This window comes from Geotrypetes seraphini, chromosome 10 (genome assembly GCF_902459505.1).
Source record: "Geotrypetes seraphini chromosome 10, aGeoSer1.1, whole genome shotgun sequence".
NCBI classification, from domain to species: domain Eukaryota; kingdom Metazoa; phylum Chordata; class Amphibia; order Gymnophiona; family Dermophiidae; genus Geotrypetes; species Geotrypetes seraphini.
In genome coordinates this window covers 40,035,475-40,052,064 of record NC_047093.1, presented here as the reverse complement: position 1 = coordinate 40,052,064, position 16,590 = coordinate 40,035,475, and the positions used below count along the sequence as shown (strand labels likewise).

Sequence of the window (16,590 nt, the reverse complement as noted above, 5' to 3'; positions counted from 1 at the left end):
TATCTCACTAACTCTATCTTTTTCCCCCATCCAGCATATGTCCTTTTTCTTTTTCCCACCTTCCATCCAGTATGTGTTCTCGTTCTCCACTTTCATTCAGCATTTGCTCTCCCTTCTCCCCACTTCCATCATCTGCCCTCCCTTCTCCCCACTTCCATCATCTGCCCCTTCTCTCTCTTTCCCCCCACTTTCATCATCTGCCCTCTTCTCTCTCTCCATCTCTCCATCCACCACAGGCCCATATCTTTCCCTTCCTCTCACCTTTCTTTCTGATTTTGGCAACAAGATCGGCAACGCCCCACACCCCCACGATGGCACTCAAGATCGGCAATGAGCCCCCCCACCCCCCTCGCGATGACACTCAAGATTGGCAACGGGCCCCCGCCAGCATCAACAGCACTTCAGATCAGCAAAGCTTCCCTCTGACTCGAACTGCCTGGGTAGAAACAGGAAGCTGCATCAGAGGGGAAGCTTTGGGCTGAGCACTGCGTTGCCAGGGGGAGAAAGAGGCCCGTTGCCGATCTTGAGTGCCGTCATGGGAAGGGGGAGGCCCGTTGACAATCTTGAGTGCCGGGGGGGGGGGGGGGGGCCTGATGCCGCCCATCGCCATTTAAAAAGAAAATGCTCTCTCTTTGCCTTCCTTCAGCGGGCCCCCTAACCATTTCGGGCCCTAGGCATGTGCCTACTGAGCCTATCCTTTAATCTGGCCCTGACAGCAGGTATAATCCTCTATAATAAAACCCTAAGCAGGCTTAGCGTAGGAGAAAACTATCAAAGCATTTTACATAGTAATAAAAGCATAAATCTTGAAAGGATATACAATAACACAGGAAAGAGAAAGTAGCATGACTTCAATATTACAACACCGATACTGCCAAGAACAAGGAGTCGAACAACGAAGCACCCTATGATCCATATGCCTTAGCAAAGCAAAATGTTTTAATTAGAGAATGACACGGGGACAAAATTTTCCCCGTCCCCGTGGGAACTCATTTTCCCGCCCGGCAAGTTATTTTTCTGCCCCTGCCCCATTCCTGCAAGCTCTGACCTAATCTGCACAAGCCTCAAACACTTTAAAATCATAAGTAGCAACATTCTAGAGCTCAGACTGTGATGTCATAATGCCTCATTCCACCAATGCCTAATCATAAATGTTCAAGGCTTGTGCAATTAAGGCAAAGCTTACAGGAATGGGGCAGGGACAAGGACTGCACCAAAACTCGCAGGGAATTTGAATTCCTGTGGGGATGGGGAAAAATCAGTCCCCTTTTCATTCTCTAGTTTTAATCTGAACCTTGAAGGCCAATAAAAAGTTTTCCAGTCATATATCAAAAGGAAGCGAGCTCCATAATGAAGGATTCTGCACACTAAAACTTATCCCTCTAACAGAAGGAAGGTGAAGCATGCCACAAGAAGGTATTTGTAAGGCACAGCCTCTTGATGAGGATCAGATATTTAGACTGTCCTGAGTGCAAAATCTTATATACAAGAGCCAATAATTTAAAAGTAGCCTGATAGGATACTGGAAGCCAATGTTCATGATGCAATAAAGGGAAGCTCATGTAGACAAATCTTCCTCTTTCATTGCCAGGCTCCACCCTAGAATAGACTCCTAAATGCCCTTTAAGGCGCTTTCAATTTAAGCACCCAGAGGACACATGGCAGAAGCCAGTTCTATAAAGGAAAGTGAGCACCCATCTACGCATCCCTACAGCATTTAGGCACTTTTGCTAAGGCCAGCTCTATTGCTGGTTTAAGTACAAGCACCAAAATGTTAGGTGTGGCAATACTGGGATACACTAGCATTCTCTAATGGAGCCTAGGCGCCTTAGTTCTGTTACAGAATAGCATTTTACCGTGTGTCCTTGAGTTACCTAAATGGAGGTGCCCAGCTTTAGAATTGTCTGTCTGTTGCTGCCATGCTGGGGTGGAGCATCCAACTATATTTATCTGACTACATAAATAGTTTAATTTAGGCCAGAAGAAAGGGTACTACTACTACTTATCATTTCTATAGTGCTACTAGATGTAAGCAGTGCTGTACATTAAAAATTAAAGAGACAATCCCTGCTCTATAGAGCTTACAATCTAATCAAGCAGAAAAGGCTGCTCTAACTTAAACCACATAGCTATATGCATAAGAACTAAATGCTGACTCTCTATAAATATACTATATACACCTACAGTTGTCTTAAGAATATTATCATAATGTAGTGCACGATGTCAATTCCATTTATTACTTCCCTTATGTCCCCCCTCGATCCTCCATAATCAAAATATTATAGAATCGAAAGTGCTGAGAAACCAACATAAGCTCAATTATGCTCTTTCCACAAAACACACATTAAATGGCTTCAAGGCACGGGTTCCACTAATAATCATTTCAAGGCTGTTGCTTTCTCCTGTTGGGACTTTCAAGGTGAACCTCTGCAGTAAGCTGATGAAGAAAATGAAGATCTCCGTCCGTGCAAGGGACTCCCCAACGCAGGACCGCTTCCCTAAGACAAGAAGATCATTCATTAATGTTTGCCGCTCATTGCTTTTTTCACAAGTCACACAGCTAGGTCAGCAGACAACACAGAGTTTTGTATTAAATGCCCTACAGAATGTTTGGTTGCATTTAGAGCAAATCTGATTGACTGGAGTATGAGATGTCAAGGTAGTCCCCCTGAGCACAGACACCACTTTGTAAAAGTTTCCAGTTTTAGAGGAGGAAAAAAAAGATGGGGCCTGGCCAATCAGGCCTGGATTAACCATTAAGCAAACTAGGTTGTCACATAGCGCAGCAGCTTCTGGGCAAAATGCAGCTGCCGTCAAAGAAAAGCAGAACACATGGTTCTAAGAGGCACACACCATCATCTGCGAAAAGACATCATTTACCCAAATAAAGAGCTATCTATCTGTTTCGAAGGCCTTTGAAATTTATCTTTATTATGTTTATACATACAACTAAAAGCTTAATTTTTAAAAGTGTAATGTCCTTTTATGCATTTTAAATGGAGAGTTGGTGTTGATAATTATTGTTAAGTTTAATTATCAAACCTTAGGGAGGGAGGAGGCGGTCTAGGAGCTTGAAAACTAATTGAGGAGGGAGTATGGCTGTCTGGGGTATTGGATGCCTTTGGTCTGGCCCTGAGCAAGGGGGCAAATGATGGGGTGAATGGGGGAACAGGAAGAGATATATTGAGAGTCAGTGGTGGCAAAACGTAAGAAAAATGAAGATACCAGAAAAGGAGGTAGAGGGAATGAGATTTGAGAGAATAAAAGTGAATGAAGGGTTGGAGAGAAAAACTGAGTGGAAAAAATGTAGGGAAAGCTACAGAGAAGTCAGAAGCAAAGTGTTGGTCATGAAAATAGATGAAAACTGAGACAAAAAGAAAGTTGAAGAAAAGCGGGATGAGAGGGTGATATGCGAGAAGAAGAGAGCTTGGTTGGGGCAGGGAAGTGGTTTCCCTGGTCTTTTTCCTCAGAGGAAAGCTAGATCCTCTCATCAAGACATACTGGTCCCTGACCAAGTTCAGCAACTACACAATTATGTCCATTACAGAGCTTATTGGCACACAACTCTTATTCATTGTGTTTTCAGAACCATCCTCACCATACAGAAGGACTATCCTCCCAGTAGGCAGTGGCATAGTGAGGAGGAGAGAGGCCCTCCTCCCTGTCTTCATCTTCACCCCCTACCCCTACACCCTCCTTCCCCACACGCTGCTTCCCTTCCCTTGTACCTCTGTAATGTTCCTGGCACAAGCAGGAACCCCCAACCTGCTCTTGTGCCTGCGTGGACTCTCCCTGTGATGTCACTTCCTAGGTGCAGTTCCAGGAAGTGACATCAAAGGTAGATCCGATGCAGGTTGGGGGGTTGCTGCTCAGTCTAGGAACGTTACAAAGGTATGGGGGAAGGGAAGTGACATGCCCGCGCAGCAGTGGTTGAGGTGGAGAAGGAGTGAGTGAGGGGGAAGAGGAGGATGGGTGCTCCGCCTTTACCAAGATGGCACCCAGGAAGCTCCCCGCCCCTTACTACACCACTGCCAGTAGGGTCCCCTTCCTGTCTCCTGTGACCAGCCAGGCATTGTGCCTGCCAAGGTCTCAGAGAAAGCCAGAAGGAAGGATAGGAAATTCCGAAAGGAAATGTCCAGGACCCAGTCCCGAGCCCACTAACCAGTTAGAGTCAGGAGTTAAGAAAACCTGGCACACACCTCAGGAACTCAGCAAAACCAGGAGCTCACAGGGAAGACAGTATCTGGGTCACCATTGGGGGCACCCAAGAGAGGTTAGGATCCCTGCTGAATCAGACAGAGCAGGGCGGGTCCCTTTGCTAGAAAAGTCAGTAGTTTGGAGCAAGCAAGCAGGCAGGTTAGGGAGGGGACTGAGGGTGATACCCACTGAGAATCTGCCTGGCTTAAGCGGAGGTAATGGCTGTGACCCGATGGAGATTGAGGAAGCAGGAATGACCTCAGATTTACCAGTAGCTGAAGAGGAGGCTGCCATGGAGGTACAAATGGAGCTTCCTCCTGGAGAAGTATGTGAAGCCATGGAACCCATGGATGTGGGAATATCAGTTCGCGCTTCCTGTGCTGAGTCACTGTGAGTTTTGTGTTTTTCCTTATTTTTGTGGCTAGGTTCTTTTCTGCTCCTAGTCACTGGCAAAGACTTTTCAGGACTGTACAATTATTGTTTGAAGCTAAGAGTGAGTGGGGAGAAGCTTGCCAAGACCTGATGGCAAGTTTAAAAGACTCCTTTTTACCCAGCACTGTTACAAATTTCAGGCTGGAAGCTTTATTTTTGGTGTGTGTTTGACCAGAGAGAGGGAGTGAATAAGTTTATCTCTGGGAATCCGTGAACACTATGAACTTACTTGAGTGCTGCTGAGGAACAGTTGTTGGAAAAGAAAGTTGTAAAATAAAGCTGCTCTGTGATAAGGCAGTGCACAGAGTGAATTGTTTGTTTGAGAAAGACAAATCCTGAAAGCTGTCAGAGTTTTCCTCTGACTTTATTTTTGTCTCCAGTTGGGACATTGATTGATGATTTTGAACTGTATGCCATTCTTGACTTTTTGATTTTGAACAAGTAAAAGTTTTCACTTTCACCATACTACCCACCGTGTTTGAATCTTTGATTAAGTGTTGTGGAGAACCTGCAGGGTGACTCTAGCCTGGGTCACACGCTATTGTACTTTCGTTGATAATCTCTTAGGGCGCTGCTGAGTCCCGTTCTAGGGCAGCAGTGTGGATACACTCTGAATCTCACTTTACCCTTTGTTTCACTCTTGGATTGTTCTAAAAATTTGGGTGCTCTTTTCTTCATTATTATGCTTTTATTGTGAACCATCTTCTCATTTCTATAGGAAAGGTAACATAGTAGATGACGGCAGATAAAGACCCGAATGGTCCATCCAGTCTGCCCAACCTGATTCAATTTAAATTTTTTATTTTTTTTTTTAATTTTTTCTTCTTAGCTATTTCTGGGCAAGAATCCAAAGCTTTACTCGCTTTACTGTGTTTGGGATCCAACTGCCGAAATCTCTGTTAAGACTTACTCCAGCCCATCCCAGCCATTGAAGCCCTCCCCCGCCCATCCTCCACCAAACGGCCATATACAGACACAGACCGTGCAAGTCTGCCCAGTAACTGGCCTAGTTCAATAGTTAATATTATTTTCTGATTCTAAATCTTCTGTGTTCATCCCACGCTTCTTTGAACTCAGTCACAGTTTTACTCTCCACCACCTATCTCGGGAGCGCATTCCAGGCATCCACTACCCTCTCCGTAAAGTAGAATTTCCTAACATTGCCCCTGAATCTACCACCCCTCAACCTCAAATTATGTCCTCTGGTTTTACCATTTTCCTTTCTCTGGAAAATATTTTGTTCTACGTTAATACCCTTCTGAATCATATCTCCCCTGTCTCTCCTTTCCTCTAGGGTATACATATTCAGGGCTTCCAGTCTCTCCTCATACGTCTTCTGGCGCAAGCCTCCTATCATTTTCGTCGCCCTCCTCTGGACCGCCTCAAGCCTTCTTACGTCTTTCGCCAGATACGGTCTCCAGAACTGAACACAATACTCCAAGTGGGGCCTCACCAATGACCTGTACAGGAGCATCAACACCTTCTTCCTTCTACTGACTACGCCTCTCTTTATACAGCCCAGTATCCTTCTGGCAGCAGCCACTGCCTTGCCACACTGTTTTTTCGCCTTTAGATCTTCGGACACTATAACCCCAAGGTCCTTCTCCCCGTCCGTGCATATCAGCTTCTCTCCTCCCAGCATATACGGTTCCTCCCTATTATTAATCCCCAAATGCATTACTCTGCATTTCTTTGCATTGAATTTTAGTTGCCAGGCATTAGACCATTCCTCTAACTTTTGCAGATCTTTTTTCATATTTTCCACTCCCTCTTCGGTGTCTATTCTGTTACAAATCTTGGTATCATCTGCAAAAAGGCACACTTTTCCTTCTAACCCTTCAGCAATATCACTCACAAACATATTGAACAGGATTGGCCCCAGCACCGAACCCTGAGGGACTCCACTAGTCACCTTTCCTTCCTTCGAGCGACTTCCATTAACCACCACCCTTTGGCGTCTGTCCGACAGGTGATCTAGCAAAAGCAAACCATAAGGGTGCAAAATAGATTTTAGAAGAACTGCTATATTGGGTCAGGCCAAAGTTCCCAGATAGTCTTTATCCCTTCCTACTAGCCCAATACCAGTATCTGGATGACTACTGTACCTGCACTAAATGGTATGAAGGCCTCATTCTTCTTGAATTTTCCATTTTCATCCAAGAATCGATTAGGATTGAAGTATTCACTATCTTTCCAATACTTCTTGTCATTGAGAGATGAATGCAAAAATGCAATCACTTCAGTTCCCTGCAGAGAAGAAAATAATAAAAGGTAATCATATCATTTACTACAGGATTATAAAAGGATGAAAGTGAAGGTTTTACTTTGTAGTTATAGTATTTCTAACTTCCCATTATCTCACTTGAAACTTCCCACTGCCCACAGATAAATTTCAAAAGCTACTTCATTCTACTGGCAAATGGAGAACAAGGGTTTGGCAGCTAGGGAACAGGGAAGTCTTAGACTGAAATCCCTGTAGAAGGCGTTTATTCATTCCTGCCACCCAGAGCTTGAACGCACAGCACCTCCACCTCGCTCTGAACCCTCTCGTAAGAGAAGATTAGAGAAGTAAAAGATCTAGCCTTATTTAAAAAAACACTAAAAACATTTTTTTTTTAAAGATGCTTATGATTCATAGTATTTTAATAATCGTTTTTTAACTGAGAAATCTAAAATTCCCTCCTATTTGTTCTCTCCTTATATGTTTTTCTCTCTTTCCTATCTAAACATTGTAACTTCTCCCCTACTTGTCCTCACGACTCTTGTATGTTTTCACCCATAACTAATAATTTTTTTTTTATATGTATGTATTTTTGTATGATAAGTTTTATCGCATAACACAAGTTAATTTATATGTTAACACCAGTGTTTTATTTGTATATTTTATGGTATTGTACATCGCCTAGTAATTTAAAATAGGCGATTCATCAAGAACAAATAAACTTGAAACTTGAAGATTCAAATCAATCTCTTGTGCCACAGGAGTAAGACCAGACCGCTCCAACCAGTGATAGTTTCAGAAAGGAGAATTGCGAGGGGCCGCTGAAAAGTTCTTAGTCCAGCCAAGAAGCGAATGATGTGGAGCCATGAAACTTACAAGTTATTCCACACTCTTCTTGACACTTTTCATTTCAATGAGGCAAATGCATCTAGCAAATGGGCACAAGTATAGAGAAACCAAGCCATTGTGACATCACCGATGAGGCTGGCTCTTAGGAATTGGTGGAATGAGGTATTATGACATCACAGTACAAGGGGCCACTGAAAAGTTCTCAGCCCAACCTGGAAGAGAATGATGTGGAGCCATGAAACTAACCACAGTACTCAAACATAAGTGTATTCAGTATACTGATTCCTGGGACCAGCCTTGCTCCTCCCATCTGAATACCCCCTTTGTAGATGCTTGCACATTTTACAGAACAGGGCTATAACTCATGCGCATAACTACAAATTAATGTCAACTAGTGTTTGTTATGACCAACTATTGATAGTTATCACCAATTAACCCCCATCCCACCCACCCCCTTTTTACAAAGCTGTGCTAGTGGCTGCCACTTCAGCAACTGCCCTGAAGCCCATAGAGATTTAAAGAGCTTTGAAGCTTTTGCCGTACGGCTAGCGCAGCTTTGTAAAAGGGGAGGGGGGGAGTAATTAAGTTGCACACATAATTGGTAATATTTTATAAATACAAAACCAGAGGTATTACTGGAAGACCCTGATAAACTTGTCAACAGCTTCATTTTCATGACAGATGAGCAGAATCCTGGTTTTAGCCCTATTCCTTACACTGCACATGGACTTGTAGTTCTGCCTTCCATAGAAAAATCTAAGTTAAAGCTCTGTGCATGAACTGAGGTAAAACCAGTACTGGATCCATGTGTCCTGAAAACATGGACTCAGTTGGTATCGCTAATCCCAAATGACCCTGTGATTTCAGTTCAGAACTGTGAAAGGTGTTTTATAGTCAGTGTGTGAGTGGGGGGGGGGGGGAGAGTTGTTGTTGTTTCAGGCCTCTGTCATTTTCCAGACTATATTGGGAGCAGCCATTAAGAGCAGAGATATCAATTTCTTATTGGACACAGGCATCCCTTTGAGCTGTTACCTTGGGTATTGTGTAGCCTTTGAAGCTGATATCATGAAGTGCAACATGTGGAAAGCCAAAAGGAGCAATACTTCTAAATCTTTGGACCTCATGAATGACAGCATCGGTGTAAGGCAGCTGGGTGCGGTCCTCCATAGAGGGCTGTTTATCAGATCCCAACACAGAGTCAATTTCCTTCTGCACTTTTTCTGAAATAAAAGAAGCAGCATTGTATCATTCTTGTAAAAAGTCAGAGTAATGCATAGGCAACTGTCCAAAGTTAAGAGGGGGCGGTGGTGCAAATCTCCCCAAACAAGGTTACCAGATTTTCCATTTGAAAAATTTGGACCCCCCTAGACCCGCCCAGTTCTACCCATACCCGCCCTGTTCAACTCCAATCCCACCGTAGCCCTGCCCCAGCCCTGCCCCCCGCTCTCATCGTGCAGGAGGGTATCCACGCATGGGCGGATGCAACGCGATGACATCACGCGCATGTGTTCATACATATGATGTCATCGCACGGCATCCACACATGCGCGGATGCCCTGCTGACAGTGATTTGTTCCAAGCTTTTCAAAACCCAGACAAAGTACTGGTTTTGAAAAGCCGTTTGGACCCCTGGACATGTCCTCAAAAGGAGAAATCTGGACGTCTGGTAACCCTATCCCCAAGTCTCCTGCATGAGACAGTTTTAATTAATAGAGGCCAGTGGCTGGCAGAACATTTAAACTTAGAAACATGATGGCAGATAAAAGGTCAAATAGTCCATTCAGTGTGCCCATCTGCAGCATCCACTCTCTCCTTCTCTCCCTGTTGGCTAAGGCTCTTTGCCCCTGCAATATGAGGTCATAAAACATTAGTGTTATAAGCTAAGGCTCTTAACACTGGCATTGTGAGGTCATAGAGCTTTATGATTACAGAGACATAGAAACATGATGGCAGATAAAGGCCAAATGGCCAATCCAGTCTGTCCATCCGCAGCATCCACTATCTCCTACTCTCCCATGCTTTAGACTGGCAATGTACTAGTTAATAATCAGCTAGCGGTCAGTGGTTGCTTTTTTTTTAAAGGTGGCAGAATTTTTTTTTTTTAAACTTGTCTCAAATTAAGTTCAGAAAGGTTAACGATGATGATAAAGGGAACAGAACACCTCCCTTTTGAAGAAAGGCTAAATGAGTCTTGGATTTTTAGTGTGGAGAAAAATGACTACGAAAAGAGGAGATATGATAAAATGTATAAAATCATGAGTAGGATGGAACAGTTAGACAAAGGAATGTTTCAAACAACATTAAAACAAATGGACAGTCTGTGAAACTAACAACTCAAAATTAATCCCAGAAAGTATTTTTTTCATATAGTACATAATTAAAGCGGTGGAATCTGTTGGAGGATGTGGTCAAGGATACAGGCACAGTGAAGTTCAAAGGAGATTTGGATAGGTTACTGGAGGAACATCAGTTGACTATATTTTTTGGGATTGTGTGTTTTGCAGCTGTTTTTTCTTGTGGTTTGTCAAAGCTATAGCAGCTACCTTTTTTCTTATTTGTAAAATGTAGGGGGACCTGTGCATGTCCCTACCTTGTCATCTCAGTTTTCATCTCCGCATCCTTTCTAAATTAATGCTCCATGACCACTGCACAAAGGAGGGCATGAAGAAATAAGTGTCAAGATTATTAAGATTTTATATACCGTCTATCAATAATAATAACTATAATAATAATTTTATTCTTTTATACCGCCATAACCAAAAGTTCTAGGCAGTTTACACTAAAGAGCTGGACAATAGGCGAAATACAATAATACAGTAAAAAAATACAGATATTTGTAAAATAGAATTTTAATAACTAAAATTCACTAAGTAATAAACTTATCAAACAAAGTAGTCTTAATTAATTTCCGAAAACTGCTATAGGATAATATAGCTTGCTGAATACATTTACCTAACCAAGACTATTATCTAAGTGGTTTTTACAATCAGGTACTCAAGTATTTTCCCTGTCTGTCCTGGTGTGCTCACAATCAATCTAATGTACCCAGGCTATGGAGGATTAAGCGACTTGCCAAGGGTCACAATGAGCAGCGCAGGGCTTGAACCCACAACCCCAGGGTGCTAAGGCTGTAGCTCCAACCACTGCACCACACACTCCTGCCCTATATGTAGGTAAAGTTATATGTGTACAATCTACATGTTTAATTTTACTTGGATTGAGCAGAGGATACAGAGGCATTGTATTTATGCACATACTGTGAATACATATACATATGCATATAAATTAGCAAAGAAAACTTGTATGTACTAAAGAGCAAGTGCATATGTAAGTGCACAAAATGACTGGAGTAATTTTCATAATACATGCATATATTATTTTGAAAATTTGCCAAAGCCCACATAAGGAAATGCATACATCTATTTTTTTTTATATATATGTGTGCACAATTATAAAATTATCCCCCCTTTTTTAAACTTGGGAGAATTTCATGACTCTCTTCTGCATCTTACCTTGGATTTCTGGATGCATCAACATGAGCTTAATTGCCCAGCAAAGTGTTGAGGCTGTGGTCTCTGACCCAGCAAGGAAGAGGTTAAATGTGGTATGGACTAGACTGTCCATTGAGAAGCTGCTGTTTGGTCTCTTCATCTCCTGACCGAAGGAACCCAAAGTAAAAAAAAAAAAAAGATATGAACCTGGATTTATGGTTTTCCTGTGACTCCTAAGAAAAGTTGGATCATTTACAAATCTTGATATTAATTTCACTGTATGAGAAAGTAATGGAGAATCACTGGAAATATTTGGAGGTAATTTTATACAGCATTTTCTTTGTGCAAAAATCATAGTTATTATAAAATTGTGCTGGGGGCTCGCTCTATCTTTATATATATATATATATATATAGTGTTCCCCCGCGAATTCACGGTTCGTGAATCACAGACTTGCTCATTTGCGGTCTGCTCCAACCACCTCTTCCTGTAGTAACCTGATCCCCTATGGAGCCGGTTTTTTCCTGCTTTCAAGCTCCAGATTTTCGTGTAAATCTACTGAAAAGATATTGAGAAGACAGCGTTTTTCAGATAAGTGATTTCATTGTAAAGATTGATAAGACTGACATTATTATTGAAACAGACTGTTTTTTTTGGAAAGTGATTCTGAAACTGCGTCTTCATTCTTTTTGGGAGTTTTTTGACCAAGGATGTTTCTGCTAGCTTGAAGTTCTATTTGAAACCAGCTTGTCTATGTGGGTAGCTATTTTGAGAGCCCCTATTGGACACTGAGGTCTTTTCTCCCTTTTAGAGAAGATCTGAAATGAAATCTTGTATATTTATATACACACACACACATATATATATATATATATATATATATATATCTCAAATGTAGGTAAAAGTGTTTGCATGTACTAGTGTAGTAAGGGGGGGGGTGTGGTCCACCCCAGGCGCGATCTTTGTACAGGGTACAGGCACCTGTCTTCCTCTCTGCCTCCTCCTTCCCGACCACCCCTGTTGCATGCATGCATGCCTGCACCCCCTTCCCTTCCCTCATATCTCTTTCATTTTTCCGGCATGAGCAGCATTTTGACCTTCCTGCCCGCAGCGGTGTTGCCTCTCTCTCATGTCACTTCCAGGAAGTGACATGATAGGGCTAGCCAACATGGCGTGGGCAGCAAGTTTGTGCTGTTGTTCTCGCCTGTAAAATTAAAAAGGTACGGGGGAAGGGGCGTGCATACGGCAGGGGGGTCGGGAAGGAGCGGGGGCAGCAGAGAGGGCAGGGAGGGGTGTCAACGCCCCCGGTGCCACTTACCCTTGCTACGTCATTGTGTGAACAGGCATTTCCAGTGGCACAGATGTGATGCCTGTGCCAATTTTGCACATGCCTAGAAACATGCTTACATTTACATATTCTTCAAAGAAAGAGTACATGTCAGTGAGTGCGATATACACAGTGGCATTGCCAAGGAATTTGGGGCTCAGGCCCCCTCCAAATGGCTGGCAGGGATGTCAAAGCCTCACAATCAACCAAATAAATTCACTTCTGCTCCCCTCTTCCTCTTGCTACTGTAGGAAACGGGGAGTCAGCAGCATGCCTCCCAGCTGCCGAATCTGGGACTCCTCACACATGTTCAGTTCACACAAGAACTGGGAGTTAGGAATAAAGTTGTATGTGAACTTTTGGGGCATAACAGGAGGATACAGTGATGTCATAGTGACATAAAATGAAAAACAGGGAAATGTTTCTGTCCCTGAAATTGCTGGCAGGCCAAGGTGACCATACGCCCGTTTTGAACGGGACCATCCCTTTTTCAGATCCCCTGTTCCGTTGTCCCCACTCACAGCTTCGGGACGCCGAAATGTCCCATTTTCAGAGAGAGCGTCCCGAAGCTGTGAGTGGGGACAATGGGACAGGAGTTCGCAGCCTGGATTCGGCAGCAGCAGCAGCATCGCTTGGGCCCCGCTGACCCTTCTATCTCTCCCTCCCATGCGAACCCTGCCGACCCTCCCAGCGAGATGACCTAGCAGCAAACCTCCTCCTAGCAGCGTTGGCAGCCGCAGCACGCTACACAGGCTGCTTTGTGGCTTTCTCCTGCCAGTGAGTACCTCTGATGCATCACTGATGACATCATCAGTGACGCTTCACCAGCAGGAGAATGCCGCAATACAGCCTGTTTAGCGTGCTGCGGCTGCCAATGCTGCTGGAAGGAATGACGCTGCGGGGGAGCCGGTGCCGGGATACGGTGGTGAGCGGCAAAATAGGGAAGGTGGCCGGCTGTGCACCCCCTTGGGGCGTGCACCTGGGGCGGACCGATCCCCCCCCGGCACCCCCCTTAGTACGCTACTGCTTGGGATTGAATTGTTCACAAGATCTGCAAGTGTTTTTCTAATCACTAATATGTCAAAAGCTAGGAACTCTGTCTCTTTGTTGTTTATTACTGTGAGTGAGGTGTTTTAAAAAGTTTTTAAAGGTTTTGTTTTGTGAAACTCAGTTTTAAGGATTGATGCTAGATTAGATGAGAGCTGCAGCACTCAGAGTGTGCTGTTACTGATGCAGGGTAAGAGGACATATTTGGGTTTTCCCAGATATCTGATCACCCTATCTCTAGTTAATAATTTTGTGAGCCTCGGCAGAACATTTTTCTAAGCAGCTGACTCCCTCTATGCTTATAGCTCTGGGTACGGTTACCTGATGGCCCCGCCCCCAGGTCTGCCCAGATCATGCCCTATTCAGCCCCAGCCCCGCCCCTAACCTCTTTTCATGCTCAGAGCTGTGTCAGGAGGGCATCTGCGCAAATGTGATACAATGACATCATACGCGCATACATGCAACTTTACATTCGCGCATATGCAAAATCCCTCCCGATGCAGTCACTAGCTGGAAGCTTTTCAAAACCCAAAGTGCCAGATTTTTAATGTCGTCCGGATGCCTGGACAGTCCTCTAAAAAGAGAACATGTTTAAGTAAATCTGGACACCTGGTAACCCTAGCTCTAGAGATCAGTGTTCCAGAACCCTGAATATAAATGTAAAAGGGGGAATTTCTATTTGTCTTATTTACCCTGTTTTTACCTGATAGTGTCCTCCTTGCCTGCCTATTGTGTACATAACCAGCCATAGGATACCATAAGAGGTCAGGGGTTACAATACAAAAAAAATTAAAAATAGTAAAGCAAAAACGAAGATCCAAAGGAGACTAGAAATAAAGAACATGCATATGATGAAAATCTCATTTGTACTTACATTGCAATCTCCACACATACCTCATCTATCTTGTTCAGGAAGGAGTCCACAAAATCCCTGGGACAGTTGGGATCCCGGCTGGCAATATGATCCTTTATCAAGCCTTTCAGAAATGTTTGCAAGACCTTGGCATTCTCAAAGACTTTGTTGTGCATCCCAGGTAGCCACTTCAGAATGTGCGAGTAAGCATTGTAGAGCTGTAGAGGAAAGAAGCAGCTAGGCCTCTTAATCTGATAGTGTGTTGACCAGTGGCATAGAAAAGGGGGTGCGGACAGCCCCAGACGCCGAGTCAGTGGGGACACTGGTACCTCTCAACCCCACCCCACCGTGCTCACGCCATCCCTACTCCCACCCCATACCTCTGTATTATCTTCACTAGCATGAGCAACTTCTGCCTGTTGCTTGTGCCAGCCTGGTTCCCCTCTGAATCACTTCCGGGTCACAGGGCCAGGAAGTGACATCAGAGGGAAATCCAACACTGGCGTGTGGAGCATGCTGCCAAAGCCACTCATGCTGGTGAAGATTTAGAAGTATGGGGGGTGGGGAGGGAGAGCACAATTGTGGAATTTGGTGGGAAGGTCCGGGTGGTGTACATAGAGAAGTGGGCGGGGGGGGGGCACCACTGCCCCTGCCCCGAGTGCCTCCAGTCTGCTGCTCTGACCACTAAGCTATTCCTCCACTCCAGAATTTTTGCATCTGGGTATTTTTATACACAAACCTGAAATCCACGACTTCCCAGGAAAGAAATGTTTTCCTTAACCATCCGGAGGAGGGTCTGGAAGGTGGGGTCTTCTGTGTCAAACCGGTCCCCAAAGACAATGGAACAAATCACATTGGAGACAGCAGCAGTGATCATGCTTGAAGGATTAATAGGTTTTCCTAGTACGGAGAAGAAGAAAAGAGTCTTTGGGGGAAAATTCTATAAGAGGCATCTAAAGACATTTGTGGCATTCAAGGTCTCCCCCTAAAGTGAGTGGTGGCGGGAGAGTTGTGTTTATGCTTATTTTGTATTTGCTGTACCGCCATCTATCTATAATAATAAAACCCTTAGTGCATGCGCAATTTGAGCGCCTCCATGCCTCCGCATGTGCAGTATAAGGGAAGCATCTGAGTGCACGATTCAACATTGGCGTTGGGGAAGCAGGCTTACATCGGCGGCAATGGCTTAACTTGGCAGCGGTGGCTTGAGGGTCAGGGAGAGAGAAAGAAAAAAAGAAAGACAGGCATACAGACAGGCAGGGGGCAGGGAGAGAGACAGAAAGAGAAAGAAAGACAGACAGGAGGGCAGGGAGAGAGACAGAAAAGAAAGAAAGAAAGACAAAGAAAGGGGGCAGGGAGAGAAACAGAAAAAAAGAAAGAGAGGGCAAGGAGAGAGAAAGAAAGACAGACAGAAAGAAAAACAGATGGGGCAGAAAGAAAGAAAGATGGTTGGGGAGGGGAAGAAGTTAAAAATCCAAGTTTGCAAAGATGAGAAGATCCAAATGTTAAAAATCCTTGATTGCTCTTGCTCAAGTTAGGATAACTACTACATAAAAAAATAAAACTAAAATTACTTGCCTTTAGTTTTCAAGGACCAATCACGTCAAAGAATGATACTTGTCTGGGCGTTTGTATCCTTAAGCTCATAACATTGACAGACTCTTGCATATGTGATATACATGTCATCTATTCTAGTGTATACTTTTGAAGGGAATTTTTAAAAATAAAGTATAATTCTGGAATCTCTTCTGGCACACCTGAAATTTCTTTGAGACACATTACTGTGCCTTGGTACACACTTTGAGAGACACTTCTCTATGTGCATTTATCAGATCTGTCTTACCATACAGTAGTGTGCAATTCACATTTTCCCCTCCCCCCACTTTTTTTTTTGGGGGGGGGCAGGGGCGGGGATGTTCCGGGTTTGTGTTTTCTTTCATTTTATTGAATTTTAACTGAAGGAAACTACAACACAAATGGGAAAACTGTAGTTTAATTTAGGCCCTCTTTCACTAAGCCATGTTAGAAGTTTTAACCAAGGATTCAACTTAGATTATAACCAGAAAATTACATTAATAGAATAATGGACCACCAGTGCCACCAGCAGCACTCTTCACTGCATCGGAGGCAGGCAGCCCCCACAACAGTCCCGGCATCCAGCACGATGGAGGGG

At 43.9% G+C, this 16,590-nt stretch overlaps 1 protein-coding gene across 1 annotated transcript in view; it reads right to left on the bottom strand.

Annotated features, from left to right (window-relative positions):
* Positions 1-1,090: 1,090 nt before the first annotated feature.
* The window catches only part of LOC117367732 (cytochrome P450 2H2-like), a 46,046-nt gene continuing 30,546 nt past the window's right edge, over positions 1,091-16,590 (bottom strand). Inside the window, exons 4-9 of the mRNA XM_033960594.1 lie at positions 15,157-15,317; positions 14,459-14,635; positions 11,212-11,353; positions 8,732-8,919; positions 6,735-6,876; positions 1,091-2,498 (exon numbers count right to left, since the gene is read on the bottom strand). Of these exons, the coding sequence (XP_033816485.1) occupies positions 2,320-2,498; positions 6,735-6,876; positions 8,732-8,919; positions 11,212-11,353; positions 14,459-14,635; positions 15,157-15,317 (989 nt within the window). The 3' untranslated portion in view covers positions 1,091-2,319. The remainder of the gene's footprint in view (positions 2,499-6,734; positions 6,877-8,731; positions 8,920-11,211; positions 11,354-14,458; positions 14,636-15,156; positions 15,318-16,590) is intronic.